The sequence below is a fragment of the Canis lupus genome, chromosome 1 (assembly GCF_011100685.1).
Source record: "Canis lupus familiaris isolate Mischka breed German Shepherd chromosome 1, alternate assembly UU_Cfam_GSD_1.0, whole genome shotgun sequence".
Lineage (NCBI taxonomy): Eukaryota > Metazoa > Chordata > Mammalia > Carnivora > Canidae > Canis > Canis lupus.
Window position 1 is genome coordinate 29,386,709 of NC_049222.1, and position 15,664 is coordinate 29,402,372.

General features: G+C 39.1%; 1 protein-coding gene across 1 annotated transcript in view; it reads right to left on the bottom strand.

Moving 5' to 3' along the window:
* Positions 1-15,664, bottom strand: part of MAP3K5 (mitogen-activated protein kinase kinase kinase 5) — a 198,397-nt gene that overhangs the window by 48,733 nt on the left and 134,000 nt on the right. Inside the window, exon 15 of the mRNA XM_038526115.1 lies at positions 412-545. Coding sequence (XP_038382043.1) covers positions 412-545 — 134 coding nt within the window. The remainder of the gene's footprint in view (positions 1-411; positions 546-15,664) is intronic.

A 15,664-nucleotide genomic window follows, 5' to 3' on the forward strand; every position in this document is an offset into this window, starting at 1 on the left:
CACCTCTGAGAGGTCATCCTTCTCCACCAGAGGGTTGTGCCTGAATCAATGATTGATGCAGCAGCTAAACCTTAGAGGGGCTGATTAAGACACTGGTCTTTTCAGACAGAGTTTCACTAATTAGAATATCACCAAAACATTGTCTAGAATGCCATACACAACCCCAAATACCTGGAAAACAGCTTTTATTTTTTTTAATTTTTTTTAGTTATTTATGATAGTCACAGAGAGAGAGAAAGAGAGAGGGGCAGAGACACAGGCAGACGGAGAAGCAGGCTCCATGCACCGGGAGCCCGACGTGGGATTCGATCCCGGGTCTCCAGGATCGCGCCCTGGGCCAAAGGCAGGCGCCAAACCGCTGCGCCACCCAGGGATCCCGAAAACAGCTTTTATTAGCCACAATTACAGTACCTGCTATCTCTCTCTGGGATTTCCTTTATAGCGATTCTGACTTGGTTGCTCAGGTCTCGGCCTGCGTAGACGATCCCATAAGTGCCTTTCCCTAGAACGACTCTGTCACCATTCTCATCATATTCATAGTCATACTACAAAGGGAAAAATGGAGGAACAGAAGATTGAAACATTAGTTGCATTCTACATTTTAAACATCAACTTTTTCCAAGAGCATTTTCCCTAATTTTATCAAACCCCTTTAACAAGCAAAACAAAGTGATGAAACTCTGAGCAGCAGCATCAAGAGCCAAAAACTGGACACTCTCAACATAAAGCAAATAATCTGTTCATGTTTTCACAATTGTTACAAACATAGTAGGGACTATGTATTTAAATCCAGAAAAGTGTTTCTTCCAAAGCCCACTTGGATTCTTTTGTCCACTAAATCCTATTTTTCACAGATCCTGGAAATGAGTATGCTTAGCAATAATGTCTACCAGTATCTATTACATCTAATTGATCTTTTTGTTTCTAAGCTTTTGATACTGTCCAAGTACTTCATACACTGCCAAGAGAATAAACACTGACAGAAAGGCTTTGGTAAGAAGAAAATTTTTGAGGCCTTCTGCATTGAAAATGATAAAATAAGGATTATTCTTCCTTTACCCTCAATTATCAAAAAAACATTGGTCATTTTCATTGAAAATGAAAAATAGCATTGTTAATTCATTCTACTGTTTTTTTGTTTCTATATCATTTATTTCTGCTCTTGTCTTTATTATTTCCCTTCTGCTGGCTTTAGTCTTTATTTGCTGCTCCTTTCAGTAAGGTTAGGTTGTATATTTGAGATTTTTCTTGCTTTTTGAGGAGACCTGTACTGCAATATACTTCCTTCTTAGAACAAAACTGGAGGCGGCACAATTCCAGATTTTAAGCTAAACAAAGCTATAATCATCAAGACAGTGTGGTACTGGCACAGAAACAGACACATAGATCAATGGAACAGACTAGAGAAACCAGGAATGGACCATCAACTACATAGTCAACTAATCTTCAACAGAGCAGGAAAGACTATCCAATGGGAGGAAGACAGTCTCTTCAACTAATGGTATGGGGAAAACTGGACAGCCACAAGCAGAAGAATGAAATTGGACCATTTTCTTACATCATACACAAAAAATCAAAATGAATGAAAGACCTAGATGTGAAAGAGGAAACCATCAAAATCCTAGAGGAGAACATAGGCAGAAACCTCTTTGACCTCAGTGGGAGCAACCTCTTACTAGACATGTCACCAGAGGCAAGGAAAACAAAAACAAAAATGAACTATTGGGACTTCCTCAAGATTAAAGGCTTCTGCACCACAAAGGAAACAATCAACAAAACTGTAAGGCAGCTTATGGAATGGGAGAAGGTATTTGCAAATATCTGATATAGGGTTTGTATCCAAAATCTATAAAGAACTTATCAAACTCAATGTCCCAAAAAACAAATAATTCATTTAGGAAATGGGCAGAAGACATGAATAGACATTTTTCCAAAGAAGACATCCAGATGGCTAAAAGACACATGAAAAGATGCTCGACATCACTCATCATCAGGGAAATGCAAATCAAAACTACAATGAGGGGATGCCTGGGTGGCTCAGTGGGTGAACGTCTGCCATCAGCTTGGGACATGATCCCAGGGTCCTGGGATCCAATCTTGCATCAGGTTCCCCACGGGAACCTGCTTCTCCCTCTGCCTGTGTCTCTGTCTCTCTCATGAATAAATAAATAAAAACCTTAAAAAAAACCTACAATGAGATATCACCTTACATCTGTCAGAATGGCTAAAATTAACAACACAAGAAACAATAGGTACTGGTGAGGATGTGGAGAAAGGGGAACCCTCTTGCCTTGTTGGTGGGAATGCAAACTGCTGTGACCACTCTGGAGAACAGTAAGGAGGTACCTCAACAGTTAAAAATAAAGCTACTCTACAATCGAGCAATTTACCCAAAGGATACAAAAATACAGATTCGAAGGTATACATGTACCATGATGTTTATAGCAGCATTAACAACAGCAGCTAACTATGGACATAATCCAAATGTCCATTGACTGATGAACACATAAAGTGGTGGTGTGTATTTATTGGTGTGTGTGTGTGTGTGTGTGTGTGTGTGTATGTATATATGATCTCACTCATATATGGAATTTAAGAAAGAAAACGATGAACATATGGGAAAGGGGAGGTAAGTAAAGAAGAGGGAAGCAAACCATAAGAGACAAACTGAAGGTTGATGGAAGGACGTGGGTGGGAGATGGGCTAGATGGGTGATAGGCATTAAAGAGGGCACTTGTGATTAGCACTGGGTGTTGTATGTGTATGAACCACTGAATTCTACTCCTGAAACTAATATTGCTCTGTATATTAACTAATATTTAAATTAAAAATGAAAAATAGGAGAAACATTTTATCTTTGATGTAAAAGGAAAAATCTACAGCCCTAAAACCCAAGCCTGATCAAGCATCTCAGTCCAATATGGAAAGCCAATGAAAATAAAAAGGTCTTAAAGAATATTTGGTAGAGACTTTCTGAGACGTGGAGGAGTCATCCAAAAAGGCCTATTTTTTGGTCTCAGACTAAAACTACCAAATTTGTTCATCAGATATTTGTGTGTGTGTGTGCGTGTGTGTGTGCGTGTGTGTGTCTTATCTGGTTTTGGTATCAGGGTAATGCTTGCCTCATAGAATGAACTGGAAGCTTTCTTTCCTTCTCTCTCTCTCTCTCTCTCTCTCGGGAATAGTTTGAGAATAGGTATTACCTTCTCCTTCTCTTTAAATGTTTGGCAGAATTCACCTGTGAAAATATCTGGTCCTGGACTTTAGTTTTTTGAGAGTTTTTGATTACTAATTCAATGTCATTGCTAGTAATTAGCCTGCTTAAAATGTCTATTTCTTCCCGATTCAGTTTTGAAAGGGTTTTATGTTTCTAGAAACTTATTCATTTCTCTAAGGTTGTCCAATTTGTTGGCATATTATTTTTCATAACGTTCTCTTATAATCAATCCTTTGTATTTCTGTGGTGTCAGTTATTTATCCTTCATTTCTGATTTTATTGGACTCCTCTCTGTTTTTTTTTTTTTTTTTTTTTTTTTTTTTTTTTTAATGAGTCTGGCTAAAGGCTTATCAATTTTGTTGATCTTTTCAAAGAACCAGCTCCTGGTTTCATGATGTATTCTATTGGGTTTTTTTTTTTTTTTTAAGTCTCTATTTCATTTATTTCTGCTCTATTTATTATTTCCTCTTTCTACTGGCTTTGGGCTTTATTTGTTCTTTTTTTTTTCCTAATTCCTTGAAGAGTAAGTTTAGGTTGTTTATTTGAGATATTCTTGCTTCTTGAGGTAGGTCTGGATTACTATATCTTCCTTCTCAGAATAACTTTTGCTGCATCCCCAAAGATTTTGGACTATTGTCCAAATAGTCCATTTCATTTTTATTTGTCTCCATGCATTTTTAAAATTTCCTCTTTGACCCATTCATTGTTCAGTGGTGTATTATTTAGCCTCCATGTATTTGTGTTCTTTCCAGATTTTTTTCATGTAATTTATTTCTAGCTTCATACCATTGTGGTCAGAAAAGATGCATGATAGGATTTTAATCTTTATTTTATTGAGGCTTGTTTTGTGGCCTAATGTGATCTATTCTGGAGAACATTCTATGTGCACTCCAATAAATGTATTCTGTTCTTTTTGGATGGAATGGTCTATGTATGTGTTAGGTCCATTTGGTCCAATGTCTCATGCAAAGCCACTGTTTCCTTGTTGATTTTCTGTCTAGATGATCTATCCATTGATGTAAGTGGGGTGTTAAATTTCCCTACTATTATTGTATTACTCTCAATTTCTTCCATTATGTCTGTTAATAATTGCTTTATGTATTTAGGTGCTCCAGTGTTGGGTACATAACTATTTGAAACTTTATATCCTCTGGTTGGATTGTTCTCTTTATCATTATGTAGTGTCCTCTTTTGTCTCAGTTGTCTTTGTTTTCGTCTATTTTGCTCGAGATAAATATTGCTATCCCAGCTTTCTTTTTTGCTTCAATTTGCAAGGTAAATGTTCTTCTGTCCTCTCATTTTCAACCTTCAGGTGTCTTTAGGTCTGAAGTGAATCTCTGGTAGACAGCACATAGATGGGTCTTGCTTTTTTTTTTTTTTTTTTTTTTTTAATCTGGTCACCCTATGTCTCTTGATTGGAGTATTTATTTATTTATTTACTTTTAAGATTTTTATTTATTTATTCATGAGACACAGAAATGGAGAGGAAGAGACATAGGTAGAGGGAGAAGCAGACTCCATGCAGGGAGCCCGATATGGGACTTGATCTCAGAAATCCAGGATCATGCCCTGAGCCGAAGGCAGATGTGCTCAACCACTGAGCCACCCAGGAGTCCCATGGAGTATTTAGTCCATATACATCCAGAGTAGTTATTGAGGTATGGAATTATTACCATTTAATTATTTGTTTTATGGTTGTTTTTGTAGCTCTCTGTTCCTTTCTTCTTTTGCTCTCTTCCCCTGTTTGATGGCTTTCTTTAATGATATGCTTGGATTCCTTTCTCTTTATCATTTGGGTACCTATTGCAGGTTTTTGATTTGTCGTTGCCACTAGGTTCATATATACATCTTATGCACACAGCAATCTGTATTATCCAAGAAAACAGAAAGTGGGTTCTGGTACTGGCAATATAGTGGACTTGGTATTTGGAAAGCTTCTTGCTAAAAACACCCATTTTTTGTGATGTTAGAGGAATGCCTGGATGGCTCAGTGGTTGAGAGTCTGCCTTTGGCTCAGGTCGTGATCCCAGGTCTCAAGATCAAATCCTGCATTGGGCTCCCTGCAGGGAGCCTGTTTCTCCCTCTGCCTATGTCTCTCCTCTCTCTCTCTCTCTGTCTCATGAATAAATAAGTAAAATCTTAAAAAAAATACATATACCTTTTTTTTAAAGAGGGACTGAGAGAGAGAGAGAGAACATGAATGGCAGGGGAGGGGCACAGGAAGAGGGAGAGAGAGAATCTTAAGCAGGCTCCACTCTGAGTGAGGAGCCTGATGCAGAGCTTGATCTCACGACCCTGATATCATGACCCGAGCTGAAATCAAGAGTTGAAAACTCGACTGAGCCACCCAGGAATCCCAAAATAGACACACTTTTAAATGCCTAGCAGGGCTTACAAAAAAGTAAAGAAAACTGCCAGGAGCTAGAAATAAAGAGGAAGAGGACCATTTGCGGGGTAATCATAACTGAAGACCCCAAGGGGTGGGAATGAGGGCTGGGCCTTCAAACTTGTTAATCTTGGGCAGGAGTTGTCAAGTGCTTTCTCTAAAGCTCCAGATATTGAATAATTTCAGATTTTTAGGCCAATATGATCTCTGTGGCAACTACTCAACTCTGCCATTATAGCACGAGAACAGCTCAGTCAATAAATAAACATATGGGCATGGTTTTGTTCCAATAAAACTTCATTTACTAATGGTAGTAGAAGGCTGTATTTGGTTTTTGGGCTATGGTTTGTTAACCCCTTATCCGGTACTTTGGGCTTAATGCCCATGAAGGGATAGGAAATGGGGCCTTGTGTCTATAGTAGGTGAAGAGCTGGGCCCTTGAAGGACTGTAACTTGATGAAAGGGTAGATTAGAAGAAAGCCCATTATACTGCGAAACAAAAATAGAGCTCATCTGTCTTAAACTGAGCCCTGGGTGGACAAAAATAATACTTTCTGAATACTCTGAATACTTTCAGTAATTTCAGTACTACTCTCATGCTGGTTTAGTTCAAATTTACTTTTATCATGATACCCACAATTGGTCTTGAGCCTGGGATATCCTTGGGGTGCTAGCAGAAACAAAGCAAAAACATTTTAAAGGGAGACTCCCTTAATCTGGGCTATGCAGAATTCTTACTCATAATACGTCATTGAAATTGAGCTCACAACACGTAATTTTAAAATATATAAGGAAACAATTCACCACCAGTGAGTTAGCAGATTTGACAAATATCAATCTCAAACTTCATAAAATAGAAGAATAAAAACTTTAAAATAAGTACACTTAACATAAAGCTATAAAATAAGAAATCAAAGAGCAGGAGAAAAGGACAAGACATTCTAAGAAAGGCCAAGCAGATCTGAGACAGAACTGAACATTAACTATCTGGAAACTGAGCCCTAAGTAGGAAAAATAAAACTAAACTCACAGGCAGACATGGTATAGGGAAATTACAAAATGAAAAGCAAACAGAAGATCAAAAAGGAAACAGGCATAAAAAGGACAAACTACCTAGAAAGGTAGTAATCAGATCACTCTGCAAACTCTCCAGGGTACACACACACTTGACTTGAGGGACCATTGCCAAGGAGGATGAGGAAAATATGGTTTTGTCATTACCAGCTTCAGTTTGTTTCCAATGGGTTTCCAAACATTGATAGAAGGCAATTAGTTGTACTCCCCTGGGGAAAACTATGCCCGATACCTAAGCCAGGACTGGGTGAGTACTGACCCCCCTATCATGCATGGACCCCTTCCCTGGCTAAGGACAGACGCCAAGCTCTAGAAGGGACGCATCTTACCTTCACGTTGGCAACACCGTACCCAGTGTACACAAAAGAATACTCCTGTTCTAGATGTCTAATGCAAGGCTGAAGATTGTCCTAGTTCAGAGCAGAACATCAGGCACATTTTCAGGGTGAAAAAATAAGAAGCAGAAATCATTTAGCAATTTCCTCAGACTGGAAGATAAAATTGGGCTCCAGCAAAGAGATAGTAAAAATGGTTAAACAAAATTCTACCAGAAAGAGCCTAAGACTCCACAGCCAAATCCGATGGCCCAGACTTCCATCATGCTGTGCCACACATGCTGGAAATCTACCAGCCAGGACCCAGGACAGCAGGAGGCAGGGCAGGGACCATCACCAAAGGAGCTCATCTTTGCTAGAAACCTACACAAGTAACCTGCTACTACCACCACCTTACATTATTATGTTTTATAATTTAAAAGAAAAAAAATCAACTGTCCATAACCTATCTCATTTGACAGTCACAATAAGCCTGTGTCATAGTAGGGAAGGTCTATGATTAGCTTCAATTTACAAATGATCAGAAATATATTTTGCAGTCAAACAAACTAGAGCTGTGGTTTATACTCAGCTCATGATTCCTGATTTATGTTCCTACCACTACCAATGTTGTAGGAATATTCTTACTTCTGTTTCCAAAAAGGTATTACAGTTTGTCATCAATATTCACCGAACATTCATTCTCTTATTCAAACAGATATCTGGTAGACATCTGGTGGCCATCTTCGACTCCATTCTTTCCTTTCTCTAACTCCCCATAACAAATTGATTGCCAAATGCTATCAGGTGTATCTGCTCTTGCCTCGAATCAGGTCTTCCATGCTTTTTTTTTTCTGTACTAATTCTACAGACTCTTAATTGGCTTTCCTGTTCCCTCCTCTCTTGTGCCCTGTTCCCTTATCCACTCTTAGGACAGCAGTGAATTTTCCAAAGTCCAAACTTCCGAAGTGAGTTGTCCATATTTGTACCACTGTCTCTGCTTTATTAAAAGGTTTCTCTTTACTTTCAGAATCAAAGCCAAACTCCTTAGCATGGCATAAATGCCCTGAAGCTTCTTTTATTGCTTCTGTGTCCAACCTTCTCTTTCATCAATCTCCTCCCACATCTCTCAGTGAGATTTCCAAGATCCTTCATGCTGTTCCATATGCTGTGTTTCCTACCTAGGTAAACCAAGCCCTAGGAGCTTTCCTGAAAATCCACCTGACCCTTAAGAGCTGGGTTACTTTCTGGTCTGATGTGCTTCCAAGGCTTTCTGCCCTCTTCTCTTGCTCAGCCTGCATCCTAGTCTGAACTCTGAGCTTTGTGAGAGCTAGGATTTATCTTTAATTGCTCTACCTCTAGTCTTGGCAGTATCTAGTTTACAGATGCTCAGTAATTATTTGCTTAACTGATTAATCAGGATATAGAAAATTTGATGAGAACCATTTTTTAAAAAAAATAAACCAGGTGCCAAAACAAAACACTGAAAGTCAGCATTAGTTTATTTTTGGTTGAAAGGAGTTTTGCCACAGGGATATATATATATAGTGTGGGGAATAATATATAAACCTTCATAAGGCTGCTCCAGTTTTAGTTTCCCTCTGGAATCTTTTTTTCCCCCCTCTGGAATCTAAAGCATTAAAAGACTATTCTTTTTTAAAGATTTTATTTATTTATTCATGACAGACACAGAGCAAGAGAGACGCAGAGACACAGGCAGAGGAGTGCAGGGAGCCTGACGTGGGACTCGATCCCAGGTCTCCAGGATCATACCCCGGGCTGAAGACGGTGCCAAACCACTGGGCCATTGGGGCTGCCCAAGACTATTCTTTTTTAAAAGATTGTTTATTGGGTATGGTAGTTGATTCCTGTTGAACAAAGTGGTCACAGTAAAAATAAAAAGGACTTTTAATAAGACCAAAGTGATTGAAAACCATTCCACAGAGTAGTTGCTGCTTAGTTTTTAAAATTTTTTTCCTTCTATTCCTACCATATAGAGATATAAATTGGAAAGGCAGGTTTGAAGAGACTGGCCTGGTCTATAAAGACAGAGAATTATCTATGGGATAGCCAAAAAAAGTAGAACAGAGCTGGGCTACAGGCCAACATAAGATAAGGTGTGTTAAATTAGAAATATGGAAAACATTAGGGAAGGAGGAAAGAGTGTTTTAAAAAATAAAAGGTAAGATTATACTGCTTATATATTCTGCATTCTATTTCTATGGCAATAGGTTAGTGAATTAGGTTGTTGCTAAGGGAAACAACTGCATTTTGAAGCAATGTTGGGAATACTTCTAGAATCATCCCTCTATTGTTGCTTGCCCAGAGTAATCTAAGTCTGGTACTGGAAAAGGAACCAGCGTAGGAGGACAATATTGACAAGGCCAACTAACCAAGTGGTGATTCACTTAGTTCCCACGCTGTCAAGGGACCTACAGTAAAAGAACCACCTTCGAAAGGCCATGTACTTCCCTCTGGTGCTTAATTACATTAGATGAGTGGTCACCTCAAAACCCACATGGTAGTTTTGTTAATTTTCAGTCTGTATTGGCTTCTTAGTATGCAAATGTCAAAAACATTAATAACTATTAATAACATTAATAAAATGCTAAAAATGCTGTAGGTTCAAATAGGTAGCTTGATCTCTTCTCCCTCAGGCCTTTACTCACATTATCACCTTCTCAATGAGCCTTCCCTTGCTTATTGGTCTAAACTTGCATGCTCTGTTACACTGTAACTTTCTGAACCCTTCCCTGCTTAATTTTTCTCCTTAACACTGGTCATTATCAAACATGCTATGTATTTTACTTATGTTGCTTACTCTCACTAAAATGTAAGCTCAGTGAGGGCAGGGATTTTTCTCATTTTTTTTCTCTGTTGTGTCCCTAGCATCTAAAATAATGACAACCATGTAGTAGGAACCATGTAGTAGGTGTGAATAACTATTCATTGAGTGAACTGAATTTATACCTGTCGGTGTGGTATAAAGATGACTTTAAGGTGAAAATATCTGAATCAACAGCAGCTGCATTAAAAACCTTATCTAAACCTCTTTTGCTGGCTTAAGCAAAGCCTCCTGAAAATACAGCTGCCAAAATCCCCTCTCTGAGAGGGATGAGGAATTACATAAACAAAACTTTGCTGAAAGGTTCTGTGCCTTCCACTTTTTTCTCCTTAATTTTCTTCCCACCACATTCTTTTCCTTTAAGTCCTACTAAGGACCTTTTTTAGTAGGATAAACAAACTTCACCTAGCTGATCAGAAACTACTTTGTGTGCTCACATTTACATGAATAATCTGTAATTATTAATTACATATAATCTGTTAATCTGTCTTTTGTCAGTTAATTTGCAGGCCCCCAATCACACAACCTAAGTTGATAGAGGAAAAAGTTTTTTTTTCCCCCTCTCAACAGAATGAACGAGTAACAAATGGGTACTCCTCTCATACAATGCTGTAAGTGATATATTTTCTCAGTGGCAGTAAATGTGGGTGTTGAGCTTCAGATATGTAAAAAAAAAAAAAAAAGAAAGAAATAGGAAGAAAAATAAGCCAGTGTCCTGATGGTCCCATTGATGTTTGCGAAGCAAATCATCAGGAAAGGAAATGGTAAGGTATTTCATCATTCTTTTTTTTTTTAAATTTTTATTTATTTATGATAGTCACACAGAGAGAGAGAGAGGCAGAGACACAGGCAGGAGAAGCAGGCTCCATGCACCGGGAGCCCGACATGGGATTCGATCCCGGGTCTCCAGGATTGCGTCCTGGGCCAAAGGCAGGCGCTAAACTGCTGCACCACCCAGGGATCCCCCCCCTTTTTCTTTTTATTTCATCATTCTGCAGAACATTTAAGTCTAAAGAAAATGTTCGGGATCCCTGGGTGGTGCAGCGGTTTAGCACCTGCCTTTGGCCCAGGGCGTGATCCTGGAGACCCGGGATCGAGTCCCACATCGGGCTCCACATCGGGCTCCTGGTGCATGGAGCCTGCTTCTCCCTCTGCCTGTGTCTCTGCCTCTCTCTCTCTCTCTCTCTGTGTGACTATCATAAAAAAAAATAAAGAAAATGTTCCTTTCATCTTGCTTGTCTCCACTTCACCCACAAGGGGTCAACTTTCTCTTTGTGTATCCTGGAAAGCGGGTATAAACTGGCTCACAGGGTCAGATGCTATGACTGCCTCAGGTTTGAGTCAGCCATATACCCATTTTGATAAAACAGTGAAATCCAAATGAATATAAGAAAAAGAGGGATAGAGATGAAAACAGAGGGAAGGGAGGAGGGAAAGAGAAAGAGAGAAGGAGGTAAGGAAACGTGGAATATATGTGTGTGTTTGGGAGAGGAGTGAGGCGGAAGACACAACATATTTTGTATGGAGGACTAAAAGAACTTCAGTAACTTGTACCTGGCTTTTTCTCCCCAAGGAACTAAAAAAAGAGAGACTAAAAGAGAATGAGTCAATAATGCCTTGGTGATGACACGTGGCTTGATTACAGTGTTCATTCTATCACTGACTTAACATTAATTGAGGAACATCCAAGCCAGTGTCACAGTACCTACTCTGTCCCTTCCAATCCATAACCTTCTCTCCTGGTTTCAGAGATTTTTAAATAATCCTGGTTTTATCACACGCAACCTTCAAACCCTTTTAAGCCTTCTTATATGATCGAACTACTTCTGCTTGGATGTCCATACCATGTGAGACTATGAGATGAAACTATGAGCCACAGTTCTGCTCTGGGATGTTGTCTGGTGCAGGCCACCAAATTACAATGCAATGAGAAAAGCTAGGGCAGAGGAGTGGGCTCAAAATGCTAGGAGAACAGAGAAAAGGGAGAGGTGCTGTTGAGAAATGACACTTGACTTGCATCTCAAAAAATGAGGATGCAGTCACCAGGTAGGACAGAGAAGAGAAAGCATGTGGAGTTGGGCATCTGCAGATCAAGTCCAGGGGCTGGAAAGGTTGATCTTCTGGAAAATAGAAAAGACTGGGAATCCCAGCTCATCAGGCAGAAAGGCAAGGCTATGGGTTGAGGGTTGAGGGTTGAGAACATTCCATCGGTGGAAACCTTCTTCTACAGAGTAGCATCAAAGGTGTGGGTTTTTTTTTTAAAGATTTAATTTATTTATTCATGAGAGACACACAGAGAGAGGCAGAGACACAGGCAGAGGGAGAAGCAGGCTCTCTGTGGGGAGCCCATTGTGGGGTTTGATCCCAGGACCCCGGGATCACGACCTGAGCCAAAGGCAGATGCTCAACCACTGAGCCACCCAGGCGTCCCACATCAAAGGTTTTTAATGAGAGGTGTTGCAGGATTAAATCATATGAGAGATCTGTCTGATGATGACAGAGATGCCTGTTGATGGCAGGAGAGAGATGAAGCCACAGGAGAGGTGGTGATGCCCTGATATGGGGAATGACAGGATAAGGTGCCTGGGCTGGAGGGACGTTGCAGTGTGAGAAGGAAAAGAGGCAGAGTAAGGTTTTTTCCCAGGTGGCTGCTGGGTAGGTGCCCAAGCTGTTAGGGAAAATATGGAAGGCTGAGAGAACAAAATAGGGACCGCAGTTGATGTGTATTACAACTCTTACGGCTAATGGCAATCAATTGTTCAATGATTTCAATATAAATTTACTAATCTAGTAAATTATTTAAAGATATGGCTTCATGACCCTTCCATGTCAAAAGGTATCCTTGAGTATCCTAAACATGGCCTTAAATCAAAAAAAGCAGTTTCACTTTCTGTTCAAAAGCAGAAAAGTCCTCTGAAAGTGGTACTGATCTGTATTTGAAATAACCTGCACATTTTGTACAAATCTTGAAAAAAAATTTTTAAGGTTTTATTTATTCATGAGAAACTCACAGAAAGAGAGAGAGAGAGAGAGAGAGAGAGAGACACAGGCAGAGGGAGAAGCAGGCTCCATGCAGGGCACCCGACATGGGACTTGATCCCAGGACTTCAGGATCATGCCCTGGGCCGAAGGCAGGCACTAAACCGCTGAGCCACCGAGGGATCCCCCAAAACTTGAAAAATTATACAAATCTGAGCTAGGAGAGCATATTTGAGGTATTCTTGGCCCATTCTCACTTGAGGAATAAAGTCATTTTCACCCAGCCAAGAGTATGAATTTTGTCCAAAGTTATAAAACTGGCTGTTAGCAAAGTTAGAACTAGAATACAAGGCTCCTGACCCCAGCACAGCAATTTCTGTAGAGTTGGGTTTGATCAGTTGGAGAAGAGGCTGACTATGTCCAGAAGGAGATTGAATCCCTACTGCTTCAAAGAAACCTTGTTACTCAAAATGAAAAGCAGACCTTAATAAGAGCTTCAAGTCTGTCAAACATCCAGAAATCTAGGGATTAGCTTCAAATTTGTAGTTTATAGAACCACTTTATATATAGTTAACGTTTGCCAACACTGATAACATGCTACAGTTAAGGAACATCTGACTTTACCAACATTTTCATTTTGTTGGGACTTAGCTCCTAAAGGTTTCAGTTATAATTGATACATGCATTGAAACAACTTTAATTCTATCACCAGCTGAGCTGATGATTGGAAAGTCACTATTTTGCATATAAATCTTCATCGCTGTGTAAAGATGATCTCTAAGTAAATCTTCCTGTTACACTGTAAGGAATGGGAAATAAAGGAATTATTTTTTTTTAAAGATTTTATTTATTTATTCATGAGAGACACACAGAGAGAGAGAGAGAGAGGCAGAGACACAGGCAGAGGGAGAAGCAGGCTCCACGCAGAGAGCCTGATGTGGGACTCGATCCAGGGTCTCCAGGATCATGCCCTGGGTTGCAGGCGGCGCTAAACCGCTGTGCCACCGGGGCTGCCCAAGGAATTATTTTGAATCATTCATGGGCTCAAGTTTGAGGTTAGTTTGTGGTAATGATATTAAAGAATTCACTTTAATTAAATATTTAGGATACTGATAAAATAATTTAAATCAAGAATGTCGAAAATATCTAAGACATGTAATCATGAAGTGATCATAAGTCATGTGAAAATATTAGTTCAGTCTATTTAGGGACCTCATATTGTAAAGGTGCTCTGGCTGCAAAGTGATGTTCAGTGAGAGGGAGAGTAAAGATGGATGTCACCATGTTCACAGCCTATAACATCATCACAATCTCTATTACCATTGTGCCCACAGAACAGGCCCCAAAACACACCCTACACAACACACAAATGTCAGCAATGTCACTACTTGGGGTTTAAAGACAAACTAGTCAAAAGATTTAAAAGAAGCATGCTTGGATCCATGAGCACTGGGTGTTATGCTATATGTTGGCAAATCGAACTTCAATAAAAACAAATGAAAAAAAAAAGAAGTATGCTTGAATTCACTATATATGCTATACATATACAGTCCATTGGGAATACTGTAGAAGTCACTCTGTCATAGATTTTAAATTTTAAATTATTCTGATAGAATGCAAAGGACAGGGTGTAAGAATGTTTTTCTAACATTAAAAGAATAGTATCCCTGCACTTCCTTGAGAAGGGCGAGTTAGGAGCACTTTGATGAATCAGCAATACTGTACTCACTGGTTTTTGTGAGGTCAGCACAGCAACTAAAACCTTCAGGCTAATCCTGGGAATTCCCCTCTTTATTTGGTTGGCGATTGTTCTCAGTGCTTGCAGAAAGATTAGCTGACCAGGAAAAGCCCCCCACACAGGGGCTCTTTTTTTTTTTTTTTTAATTACTGTATCCAGGTCAAAGGATCTTGATTCTGTATCTTCTTAACAACAGTTTAAAAAATATCTAACACTTTATATATATATATATATATATATAGACCTGTGTTATGCTATGCATAGGGTTAAAGTGGTTCCTAAAGCAGAGTCTAAATTGTTGACTTAAACAGTTAAGAAAACCATGTTGTCTCATATGGTGATCACAACCTGGCTGTGCTATGTGTATTTTTCATAAGATGGATTTAGTTTCTCAAGGAAGGGTATAAAATAAAGGATATCTATCATTGGTTAAAAAAAAAAAAAAAAGCCAGCATTTTATGACATTGCAGAAGAACTTTCCGGATCTTCTAGTCCACCTGCTTCACCATTTTATGTTTACTAATAGAACTGTTTAATTTTCATTGTTTTTGCTACCTTTTACCTTGGTTGTTGCTGTGCATCAAGTGACTAAATTTAAACCAAATAAAAACAGATAATGAGGTATAGTCAAGGAGCACTGATGTAGAAGCCAAGAGACCTAATTCCTAACACAATCACTTGAATAAGACAATACAAAATTGTAAAATAAAATATACACAAATAAGTATAATAGACATTACTCCTATAGAGTAGCTAATGCATGGGAAAACATTTTTTTCCAAATTAGGTCCCATCATCTTTTTATAACTTTAATGAAAGAGCCTTAGGCTTACCTAGGAACATCAAAGCTATACCAACTGCTAGATAATTATAGAACTAACTCTGGACAGAGTTAACACTTGGTTATTATATTTAAAATTTCCTTCTACTGCTACTCTATCACTTCAACTTTTTTTTTTAAGATTTTATTTATTTATTCATGAGAGACACAGAAACAGAGAGGCAAAGACACAGGCAGAGGGAAAAGCAGGGTCCATGCAGGGAGCCCAACATGGGACTCGATCCTGGGTCTCCAGGATCACACCCTGGGCCGAAGGCAGTGCTAAACCGC